At 40.5% G+C, this 12,589-nt stretch overlaps 1 protein-coding gene across 1 annotated transcript in view; it reads right to left on the bottom strand.

Moving 5' to 3' along the window:
* The window catches only part of LOC139738779 (transient receptor potential cation channel subfamily A member 1 homolog), a 203,286-nt gene extending 191,681 nt beyond the window's left edge, over window positions 1-11,605 (bottom strand). Inside the window, 1 exon segment of the mRNA XM_071649416.1 lies at window positions 10,857-11,605. Within this exon segment, the coding sequence (XP_071505517.1) occupies window positions 10,857-11,063 (207 nt within the window). The 5' untranslated portion in view covers window positions 11,064-11,605.
* Between the last annotated feature and the right edge of the window lie 984 nt (window positions 11,606-12,589).

The raw sequence follows: 12,589 nt of genomic DNA on the forward strand, positions 1-12,589 counted from the left end.
AACTTTACAGAGTTTTTTTAATTTCCAAGGTATACAATACACTCCCATTCTCCAGTATATTGTGTAGTTCATTTTAAACCGCAATGTGCAGTATATACAAAGGCTGAAATATCAAAATAATGTATGCAAAGGAGCATTTTGCTGTTGTCATTGGGTCAGCAGTTACCATTTCGTGTCCATTACACCTTGAATTGATATTCCTACATACACATACATGTAAATCAAGTGGATTGTATTTGCCTGTCCAAATTTAAAACTAAAGTGATTTTTTTTTTTTACTGATACAAAATTACATACAAATGTATTGATACAGTTTATAAGGAATTAACTAGAATTTCAGTCATCACATCCCAAACTCAATCAACACACAGGCTTTGGAAACAAGAATTAAAACATGCATTGTTCATTTTTCTATTGCATTTAATGTCCATCAGCCACAGTCAGAAACATAAAGCAGTAAATGTACCAATAGCTGATTTCAATGTGAAAAGAAACTGTTATTTGATAACTAGTGCAACAGTTAAATCTGTTCATTTCAATTTACATTCATTTGAAAATGAATAGTTGTAACATTCATTAAGGAAATAATCCTAATAGGAAATCAATACACAAAGAATGACACTTTCTGAATTGTTCAGTGTTTCTATAGTAGCCATGATATAAAAAATCATGGGCGTACATGCTCGAGCAGGATTTGAACCTACGACCCCCTGATCTCCGGACAGGCGTCATCTCCACTAGACCATCGAGTTTCTGCCTGGCAGCAGAAAAAAAATAAATAAATCATGGACGTACATACTCGAGCAGGATTTGAACCTACGACCCCCTGATCTCCGGACAGGCGTCATCTCCACTAGACCACCGAGCTTCTGCCTGACAGCAATGAAAACATCTTGACAGAAAAATTCCATGAATTTGAAAGCGCCCTTTTCTTTGCCTGCCAATTCAATGCAGTGTACATTTTTATATGGTGTATCTAGGCTCATACAGGCTCCATAAACAAGAATTAAACTTGCATTGTTCACTCTTCCATCGCCTTAGTGTCCATCAGCCATACATGTAGTTAAGAAACATATGGTTTATCAAGAATGATACTGATACCCGTATCTCCTTATACTTTCGGCTTTATTGCAAACATTTTAAATGGTAGGATATTGTGATACAACAGACTGACACATATGCATCAAATGTGATATCTTGAACATATTTCAAATCACTGCTCCCAAAGGTAAACTGGACCTTTAATGTAAATCAGTCACAGCAAGAAACATAAAAAAGTTAATGTGCCATCAACTGTTTTTGAAGAATAACACTTTCCGAAATGTTCAGGTACTGTCGGAGAACTCTTTAACTTTACAATCTATGAGTTGATTTGTAAATTAGACCAAAAAAAAAAACCACACACACGCACAAAAAAAACCCCACCCTTTTTATGTGTCCGCCCATTCGATACATATGCATTCAAATGGTGTATAAGGCCCATCCTGGAATTTCAGTCATCATATTCCAAACTCAATCAACATACAGGCTCTGAACACAATAAAAACTGACATTGTTCGTTCTTGTATCGCCTTAATGTTCATCAGCCACAGTAAGAAACAAAGCAGCTAATGTAACAACTTTTTTTATTCAGTTGTATGGATCCCTGTTTATATCTTGCTTTACAACAAAAGGGATGATAAGTATTGATTTAGGTGATGACTCAGCTTTTAACTTTTTGAAATAGCATATAGGTTCTCTTAAAGGCATTGAAAGTTTACTTAAGTGAAAATCAGTTTTGAAAAAGCTGAGATATCCAAAAAGAAAGTTGAACAAAGTGATCCTCATAAAAGTTGAAACCCAGATCTTCTATTTCAATAACATTGGTTTACTTTGTGGTTTCATACCTCAGCCATTTGAAGACCATGTTTCATAAGCTAAACTTTGAATTCCTTGTAGAATTGTATGCTCATAAAAATTTCATAAGTGGTTTCTTAGTACATTGTATCTTGCAAAAAATTAAAAGCTCAAGTCATATCTGATATAATTTACAACTTGAAGGAAAAAACAAGAACAACTGCTGTCTTGTGGTGCTTTGCTCCTCCAAGAGAATGGGATCAGGCATTCTGCACAGGATATTGTTTGTAGATTCTCCGGAGATGTCGTCTTTGAACGACCACTTGAAAACTCTATGCCTTGGTTTCCCCATCAAGTCATCATCCAGGATGTCTTTTACCTGTCAAAAAAAAAAGTATACATACATAATCAACAAATACATATATTGAGTTCATTTTATCACAATTTTTGAAAGTTTGGAATATTCCTACATACTGAGTGCAGATAAAAGATTGTTCAAAAGCCATGTACATGTCACCTGCAATTGAAATATAGTTAAACATTTTGCTGCATAGTTATTCCGTAAACCAAGCAATAAAATACACAAACTACAAATACAGTAGACTCTTATTTAAAAAAAAAATGGAATTTTAGAAAAAAAAAACTGTTACTGTAGACAACAAAAGTATGTTCGCCATCCAATTTGAAGAGCTGTGTTTTATCTAACAATCTTCATTCAAAGACATCTAATAATAAAACATTTCCAGTAAGTTTTGAATACACTTGTATAGGATTATAGAAATTTGGAGGAGGCCATGAGTTATCGCTATCTTCGAAAGGTATTGTGTAATATTTATTTTTTGCTGCAGACAGCAATTGAGTATCAACACCTCTGCACAATGTTTGCCCTCTTGAATTTCTTTTCTGTTTGATTATTTAGTAATGTATGCAATATTTATAGATCTTGGGAAATAAATACAGAACACTTCTGTACATAAAAGCAATGTATGTTTATCATAGAAAAATAAAAGTTGACCTCCAATCCATCAACCCACCTAGCAACCTTTCCTGGCCAAAGTTTCAAAAAAAAAAGAAAAAGGATAGGTGTAATTCTTGGTATCGCCAATACCTAGTTGCCGTGCGGAGAGCAGTGTTTTAGATGCATTATGAGATAGCTTACAGGACAAGCTTGACCTGGTTTTGGCTGCTCATGCACTCAGATCATGCTCTATCTTTATCCAGAGGTATTTTTGTTGAAGATTTCTTCGCTTTCCATCATGTGACCAGCACATTGAATCAGTAAAACTTAAAAACTTCCAACTCTTTTAAGCTTAATTTTAACCAAGAAAAAAGGGATGGCAATGGGAAAGCAGACAATTAACTCCATTGAATCATATGGGAACTGCGACCTCTACTTAGCATGAGACAACCAGAAGTGAACAAGGGCACAAAAGAATCCCAAAGTGTATCTGTGACAGAGCTCTTCAGCATGCACAGAAGTTTTTTGTGCACTGGCGATACCGAGAATTGATTGCAACTTCATGAAAATATGCATACATACCTTATCACTGGAAAGCAAACATGCTTGGCATGATGAAAAGATGCTCTGGGCACTCAGAGATTTAAAAAATTTCCATCAAAAGCTGTAGAACATGGCAATGCAGCTTCTATAAATAAAATGATAATAACATCGGGTGAAAACCCCGATAACCACAGATATGGCTACACGACAACGGATAAAGATATTACCAAAAACAACAAAAGGAGGGCTAACTATAATTGTACATAATCATTTAAAAAGATATCTATGATAAAATCTTTATAATAAAAAAGAATATGCCATAGTGTCAAAAAATATGGAGGCCATGGCTTCTATCTTTGAAGGGTAACAATCACTGTTTGTTTCACACTGTAGAAAGCAATTCAATATCTCCTACAAACATCCTACACAAATTGCTCTGCACTCATTTATTCATGTATGCACTATAAATTTATATACCTTAAAAATGAATAAGAATTAGTCCTGTACATAAAAGGAACTTTTTTTTTGTCATGGTCTGAAAAAAAAAACAAAAAAAAAAACATATATATATATATATATATATATATATTTTGCACCCTTAATATATTTAAGAGTGCCAATGTAGCAGCCTTTTTGGCCAAAAAAAAGAAAAAAAGAAGGAAGATTACATAATGAAATGAAAATATGCATTCACACCTTATCACTGAAAAGCAGACAGGCTAGTCATGAAGGGATGCTCTGGGCACTCAGAAAATCTCCACCACGAGCTGTAGAACAGGGCCACGCAGCTTCTATAGTGATAATCATATCAGAAGAAAACCCCAAATATGCACACATGTGGCTACATGACAATGGACCAAAATATCATGGAAGACAACAAAATGAAGACTACACATGTACCAGTTCTATGACATCTACAAATAAAATATTTACAATACATAATAGCATGGCATTAAAAATATAGAGGTCATGGCTTCTTTTAAAGGTATTACTGTTATTTGTAATGTTTGTTTTCCACTGTAGAAAGAGATTTAATATCTCCTACACAATTTGCTTAGTGGTCATTAATTCATGTATGCAATACAAATTTAAAATCTTCATTAAATAAATACAAAATAGTTCTGTAAATAAACATAACATCGCAGAATTTCTGCGAAGTGAAGTTGCGGAACTTTGGTCATGTCATATATTTATTAGAGCAGAAAAATTTGGGGCTGATTTCATGACAGGGATTGTTTTTAGGACACGACACAGGCCAGCAAAGAGCAAACATGGTGGATGGTGCGACAGCTGGAATGAGGCTCTGCACAGATAACAACTGTCCAGGCCACAAAAGACAGGGTGTTATGGACATATTGTACATTGAGTCAGGGTCACTTAGCTCCAACGAGCCCTCCCGCAAAATCACAAAAATATGTATATACACCTCACCGTAACACTGGAAAGCAGACAGGCTGGGCACCAGCATGATGATCGAAGGGACGCTCTGGTCACTCACGACACAGATTGAATCACCACTAAAAGGTGCAGAACAGGGCAGCTCGCAGCACAGCTTCTCACATCACTTGCTAGTTGTCTAGTCTACATCAAAACATAGAAATAGAATATAAATAAATCATATCATGAGAGAACTTAATCCATGAGCTCATGTGGCTGAAGGACAACATTAACAACGATAGAAGTCGAGTTTGCACTTTGCTTACGCAGAAATAAATCAAGTCAAGTCCCGATGTAGGCCTGGTAAATCTTCTTTTCTAACTTGTTTGATCATGGGTGTCTACATACACTAACGATATCGTGTGGTTACACTTGCACTTAGGACTCATGTCACTAGCGTAGCGCTAGCCTGGCTTTCGAAATTCAATATCAAAATGTTACAGTTACACTCGTTTCGTAAACTGAATAGCGAGTTAACGTTAACACGGTTACACTCTAACAACAGTGCGTCAGCTCACGATGGACAGTGGAGTTAAACTTGTATTCAGCCATTTTAAGTACCACTCTTGGCTTAGCTTTCGTTCATTGCTGTTCTGTCACTGTCAGTTTGGTTTTATTTTGAGGAAAAAATATTACAAAAAGATGAAAAGAAAGATTATTTGAAGCTGGAAGCAACGAAGAATTTACTGACAAAAAATAACACATGTGGGACTTGGCTCAGTTATCGTCCGTGTGAACTCGAAAACGAGTAGTGAAAGCTAGCATACAGAGAATCTCAAAAGAATTTCTAATAATGCCAGCAGGGCCATTAATCCTAAAAATACGGAAGATTCTACTCTAGAATGCAAAATTTACCTTTTGTCAGTGAGAGTCGTAATCACCTCCGTCATCATGGTCATATTCAGATCTGAGCAGTCGATGCTGGATTGTACGCAATGCAGACATAACACGGAAAATTTCATGCGAACGATACGCAACCTCGGACAGAACGGCGCGAAAAACAAGGAGGTAAGCAAGACATGGGAACGATCTGTCTGAGTTACGCGCGTGCGAACACACGTAACGAAGACCGATTGTCGATTCTGTCCACCGTTCGTGCGTCCCACCAAGCGGAGCGTACCCACTGAACGCACGTAACATACTGGACAGAATTAGAAACGGAAGCTGAAGCTAGATAACTAAATGTTCTGAAAAGACAGCTATGCTTGTGGCGCGAAACCGAAAGCAGATGTCTAACTTCAGGGTAGTGTCGGCGTTTCCGTGTTAAATCGAACGACTCTGGAGTGTCTCAACTAGCAGTTACGTACGTTCGCGGCGTGGACAGAAAATTGAATTTGGTAACTTTGAATACGGATATTAAATATTTGATTTAATCTTCTATTGAATTAGTGAAACCTAACTTGAAACTGTGGTCAGCAAACTGTATTTAACACAAAATAACTGCACTCTCACGCCTGGAAACCAAACGAAATTGAGGCCGAACGTACGTAACTGAAGTAGGACAGAACGCCGACCTTTTTGGTCCGGCTTGCTTTCCACTCTCTCAAAACTCGTGTAATCGTTCAGGGCGAACAAGAAAATGATTTCTCGGTGCATTGGCGATAAATTTTGAATTATAATCCATCCAGGGTGCGTGTCGTCCAAGAAAATTTATTTTATACAAGTTACAATTTATGTCAATTTTTATTTCAAATTTGCACATTATCAACAATATTAAATAAAAACAAACAAACCAGCAGATCACAAAGAAATGACAAAAAGACTCAACGAGGTTGAATATTTTATTTCACCTTGCCACATTCATTTACGAAATAAACAAAAAAAGATGATTAAAACAAATATATTCAAATGAAATTGCTCTATGTCTAGAGTGCATAAAACTACCCATTTACCGTGGAATTGCCCATATGTTTTCTCCTGTACAGGAGAAAACGCATAACCTGACAAAGTCAAGGGTCATATCGCACTACCTGTTTTTGGCGAGAAAAGACTTTGTGCATGCACAAGTTTTCTGACTGCTCTGACGAAAGTCACTGGAAGATAAACGTTCATAGGGAATTCAAAGGATACAGCACGTTAATGTAATAATGCATTATCACTGATATCAATGGATGCCAAAAATCAACATTTGCCTCTCATGCATTGCCATTTGCCTTATCCAGCAAAGTGTAACAGGGGCTGCTTTGTAAAGCCCCGTCTTAACAGACCTTCCCCCCGGGCGCGCCTGGGCGCGCCCAGCGAAATACATTCCACAGATTCCATGAAACACAGAGTACCCCGTTTTAACAGGCATGGCTCGCAAACCTTCCCTGGGGAATACACGATCTCAATAGCCCCGTCTTAACAGACCTTCCCCGGGAGCGCTCGGGTGTTCGCCGGCGAAGATTACGTCATTCCACAGATTCCATAAAACTTGGGTTAACCGCCAAAGTGCCACGTTCTAACAAGAATTGCTCGAAAACCTTCTGCGGGGAGGATACGCTCTCCTTGGCCAATCACATTTCAGGTACGCTAAAAATAAAGCATTTTACATGCACATCATTGTCATTGCACTAGCATGTGGTTGCGTACTAATGTGTGAGTGTGTATTGCTGACACAGGCATGTGGGAACTATAGTATCTACCGAGGCTTTTCAATATACAGTGTATATTAGACCAACTTAAGATATGCTTACTGCGAAAGCGCCTTTCTTTTTATATCTTTTCATAAGGATATTTCAAAAAGAAGTAAAGAAAGTAGAAGTCATGAAGTCAACCCCATGTTTAATCAGAGCACGTCTATTACCATAGGGCCTAATGTTCAACCCACATAACTCGACGAGTGTTACGACTGTATACAAAATACATAGGTGTTACAAAAAGCATTTCACACTTTGAATCCTTGAATGTTTTCATGTTTTGATATTACCTCCAACAAAATTTTACTCTCTTCAGCCATTACTCATATCTATGCCAGTGTTGTCTATATAGTTTTTGAACTATTAAACATCAAAACCGGGATTTTTTTTAAAAACACCTATTACTAGTAGGTGAGTACACACAAGCCCAATACACCCTGTGCAGAAGTCGCCGTGCTTCGCATGCACGTCGTACCGTCGGGTTGTGCTACTGTAAAAGTGGTTTCTTTCGCGGTGGTTTTATTTTTGCGCTTTTCGCGCTTTGAGGTTGAACCGCGAATTTAACACCGCGCGAAAATGTTTTGAACTCGTCACTTGTTACAACGCTATCATTACCGACCGCGAATTTAAACACATGCGAAAAAGTCGGCACCGATGGAAACCGCGAAAGTTTCTGTACGCGAAAGAAACCACTTTTACAGTAATACAAGGGAGAGTTCGTGGATTTGTGTGGCGCAGTGCTGGTCACCTGACTTAGCACTTAGCACATATCACGTGACGCCTCGGGGGAAGATTCACCCCGCGAGCGTCTTAACAGACACCATCACGGGGTAGCCTCTGGCAGTTCGCTCGAGGCTACCCCGCGTCTACCCTTGTCGATCGAAGGTTAAGGTTTCGCCCGAGGCTATCCCGCGGCTACCCCGAGGCTGTCCACTGTGTTGCGTCTTAACGGACACAGGGGAAGATTCATCACCCGAGGCTACCCCGAGGCTACCCTGTGTTTTTTAAGACTTCGCCCGAGGCTACCCCGCGGCTACCCCGAGCCTGTCCACTGTGTTGCATCTTAACAGGAACAATCTTCCATGGGGAAGAATCTTCACCCGAGGCTACCCCGAGGCTACCCTGCGTTTTGTGGCCTGTTAAAGTGAAAACAAAGTTCTGGTAAGGGCTTGAGAACCCGTCTGGCACCATTTCATATTTGCTTGCAATATATCGAAAGAGTCTACAAAGAAACTTACCTGGCTGACGCGGTTTGCCGGAATGATGAGTCGTTTTGGATTATTTTGAGAAAAATAATAAAAGTAGGTAGACCGACTTTTATTCCAGAAGGCTCCAGCCTAACTCGGTCTCAGGGAAAACTCGACCCTATTTCAGACAATTTGCACACAGTTCGTGATCGCCATGTTCATCAGTACTCTACGGGTACCAAACGAGGCCTTGATGAGCAGACAGGAAAGTGCGTGCTAATCCTGTACAAAACAAATGGACAGCGCGTGGTCCTCACCTCAGTTGCTGAGACGCGCGGTCTTTGAAGTTTTTGTTGTTGTTGTTTATCAAGCGTCTTTGATTGTTTTTAGAGGTGCTTGAGAGGCGCACACTAATTTTGCATGCGCGCCAAAGAGGTTTTTGATGCGCGCATTGTGACAACTCGGACCATTACTGCGAGTAGCCAGAACGCTACAATGTAGTTTATACAGGCCGCTCCCATATGCATAGTACAACGCTGTACAATCCAGAGGGACAACCAATACAGCTCATCCCGCCATCAAGCAAAGCGAGGCCGAGTTATCCCCGAGTCCGAGTCTAGCCTGACCCCGTTCGGGTAAGTTCGGAGACTGAACGTTTTTGGTTAATATTTCCCATTTTCGTCGTTACCCATCGAATATCTTGTTATTACAGCTTTATTTCGCACATTTCCTAGGCATACGATCACATTTTGGAGCAAAATTTGACAACTTTTGCCGGCGTACCAGAACTTTGTTTGGGCTTTTAAGATTGGGTATAAGATTAATGTTTTTGTTAGGTATAAATGTAGCCTGACCAGACCGCTGTGCGAAGTACAGCAGTCTGACATACACTAGTGTTTAAACGTTGTAAACGACCGTCGCTATTGACGGCAAAATCACATAAAATGTCTTTTATTTGGTTTGACTTTAACATAAAAAAATTTTTACCACTCACCTTCATCGTATTTTGCTGATGGTGGAGTCGAATTTGGTGTTTTGTTGGTATCCAGACCTTATTGTTGAATTTTTCGGAGTAGATTGTGCGGTGCCATCTTTTTCTTCGAGAGCTTCCGTACCACGCATGCGCAACCAAAAGTGGTGAGCGTTTTTTACGTACGCCCGTGCGTTTTGTGTGTTACGCAAAGCACTCGTATCCGCGCGTGCTGCTCCGGCAATGGTTTGACGTTTGCATGTGTCACTTCCGCTCTCCGACTAGCTCATGAATATTCATGTCTGCCGACTAGCTCATTAATATTTTCGACTAGCTACGTTGTAGTATACGAGCTGCCATTCAAATAACACGCAGAAGATGAGGAGTGAGCAATACGGACGCTTACAGACCTGATTTTAGTCACGGATTTCGGTGAGTTTTTGACGTAGTTAACAAAAAAATCGCATACCGATTATTGAATGAATATCATAGATTATGGGTATTCCTTATATTTTAGTTTTCTACAATTAATAAAGATATTCATGAAGGAAACGTACACCCACCGCTAAAAATGACAACGTCTACTAGAGAGTAGACGTGCAGCCGCTGTTCCTTTGCGACAGCGGCTGCGTGTAGTTAGGTATGAATGGAACCCTGCCTGTCCGGTTGGCCCCCACTAAGGGGAGTTGGACAGTACACACGAAGAAGAAGAAGAAGAAGAAAGAGGAAGATGAAGAGTTCGCCTTTCCTCACAACTAACACTGCGTTCTCCATAGCTGACAATTGAAATTATAAAAGTAACGGTTAAATTTATAGTTATACAGAGACTCCAACTCTCCCGTTTTCGACGGGAGATCTCCCGCCGAAAACCCATTTTTGCAAAATCTCCCGTTCTCCCGTTTGAGATTTAATTTCTCCCGCCCTGGCTCAATGTCTCCCGTTGGAAAGGATTTCTTACTTATTGCTATCGTATGTTGCAAAAATAAGCCTTAGATAGCACCAGAGAGCATCTATAACCCTAGGAACTTCGCGCTTCGCACACATAAACTTGGGTCTCCCGTTTGCTACGGGTTTCAGATGGGAGAAACTCCAGATCAGAAGGTGCTTGGGGTTGGAGTCTCTGGTTATACCTCCAATACAAAGTTGGGCAAAAGGGCAATTAGTCTAGATCTAGTCCAGTGTTTAATAGTAGAATCTAGAGAATTTCCTTTTTTAAATTTTATAATTATACACACTTGTGGTCGGATATCTAGGTTTTGATACAATCTCGCATAAAGTGGGTTATCAAAGCGATAGTTTCTGCTCACCTGATGAAGAGTTACGCCAAGATCTTCGGAGCTGTCCCAATGCCGTAAGACAGCACTGGTCTGAAAGTGGTCGGATTCGTTCGTCGCAGCTGGCACGTACTCTGGCATCATCACCGAATCCCGTCCACCTTTCGCACGGTCATCCCCAGTGCGATATCGCAGCTCGAAGCCCGTGTCCGAGCGCTCAAGCCCTCCACCGGTTGGCATGTTTCGCCCCGATTGTGTGGTGCAGTGTCTAGCCGTAATAGAAGGTGAAACTCTGATGGACCGCAAAGGAGGTAGAACACGAGTTTGAGACACACTTGCTGAATTCCTTTCACACGGTGATGGTGATAAAAACTCCTGCGCCGAGTTCGACTCCAGAGGAGCTTCTTGAGTTTCAAGCCGGGTAGTCGCAGCGTTTTCAGATGCTGTCGAAGTACGGTGAGCATCGAACACTGAGTAGTTCACTTGTCCAGAGCTCTGGCGCAGAGCACAACCTTGTGTTTCGACAGTGCTTTCCTGATATGAATTGCCCCTCCCGGTCCCCAGAACGAAACTGGAGGTGGAGTGCGTAATTTGTGGCTGCTCTGTGGACTCCACTGTTTCTCCAGGGGCAACGCAATCTAGATAAAAGGGTTGTTGTTTTTTTTTTTCCAGGGTTACTACTAGCTGGTACAGACTCAAGAGGAGATTCAGCTTTTATGCTCGAATAATCTTGAGGAATGAGGTCAGTGTATTGACTCAAAGTAGCTTGCTCTGCAGTGCTGTGCGTGTGCATGTGTGTACGTTACCAATACACATAAACCACTGATCTGAGGGGAGATCAGTGACATAAACACCGAAAGGTACTGTGTGCTATCATAAAACGTTGAGGGCAGCATATATGACAGTGTCATAGCACCGAACTAAAACTATGTTTTAGTTCGGTGTGTCATAGAGTCGGATGCCCATAGAGCCTTCCAGGCCCCTGGGAGCAACTTTTTCCACAGGGGTGCTGAACCCCTGACCCACCCCGGTTGCCGGACCATATTAGCAGCGTTTTAGTATATTGGGGGGGGGGGGGGGGGGGCAGGGGAGGTGAAGGGAGGGGATGGGGACATCGAAACGAGGATGAGAAAGCCATCTAGGTGTCTACCACACAAGGAAACTTTTGCACTCTTATTGAAATTGAACACACTTTATGTGGTAAATTTTGAAATTCTTCAATCAAAGAAAAAAAAAGTGAATACTCGTGGACTATGTTCATGGATGAATTGCTGAACGCCCCACCTCTTGATTCTTGTGTGTGTCTTCACTTTGTATAAGTCCATGGAAGGGGACCTACGGGGGAGGGTGTGGGAGGTATCCCCCTCCCACACTGGAGAGATTTTGAATTTTCATTCCTGAAATTCAGCGATCTGGTGCACACTTTTGGTGAAATTTCTTAAAAAGTATTTCAAAAAATATTCACAGAAATGTGAATGACCATTAAATCGGGTTACAATCAACTCTTGTTCCGTGTGCGCGTCATCACTGTGAGGGGTATCCCCTCCCACCCTGGAGAGATTCTGAATTTTCATATCTGAAATTCAGGGATCTGACGCACACTTTTGGTGAATATTTTTAAAAAGTATGAAAATAAAATATTCACAGAAATGTGAATGACCAATAAATTGGGTTACAATCAACTCTTGTTCCATGTGTGCGTCATCACTGTGAAATAACTGTATGGAAGTTGATGAGGCGGGGATGGGAGGTGGCTACCATGCGAC

The sequence above is a fragment of the Diadema antillarum genome, unplaced genomic scaffold (assembly GCF_040938485.1).
Source record: "Diadema antillarum isolate AM-2024a unplaced genomic scaffold, OU_Dant_1.0 seq00000768_RagTag, whole genome shotgun sequence".
In the NCBI taxonomy this organism is placed as follows: Eukaryota; Metazoa; Echinodermata; class Echinoidea; order Diadematoida; family Diadematidae; genus Diadema; species Diadema antillarum.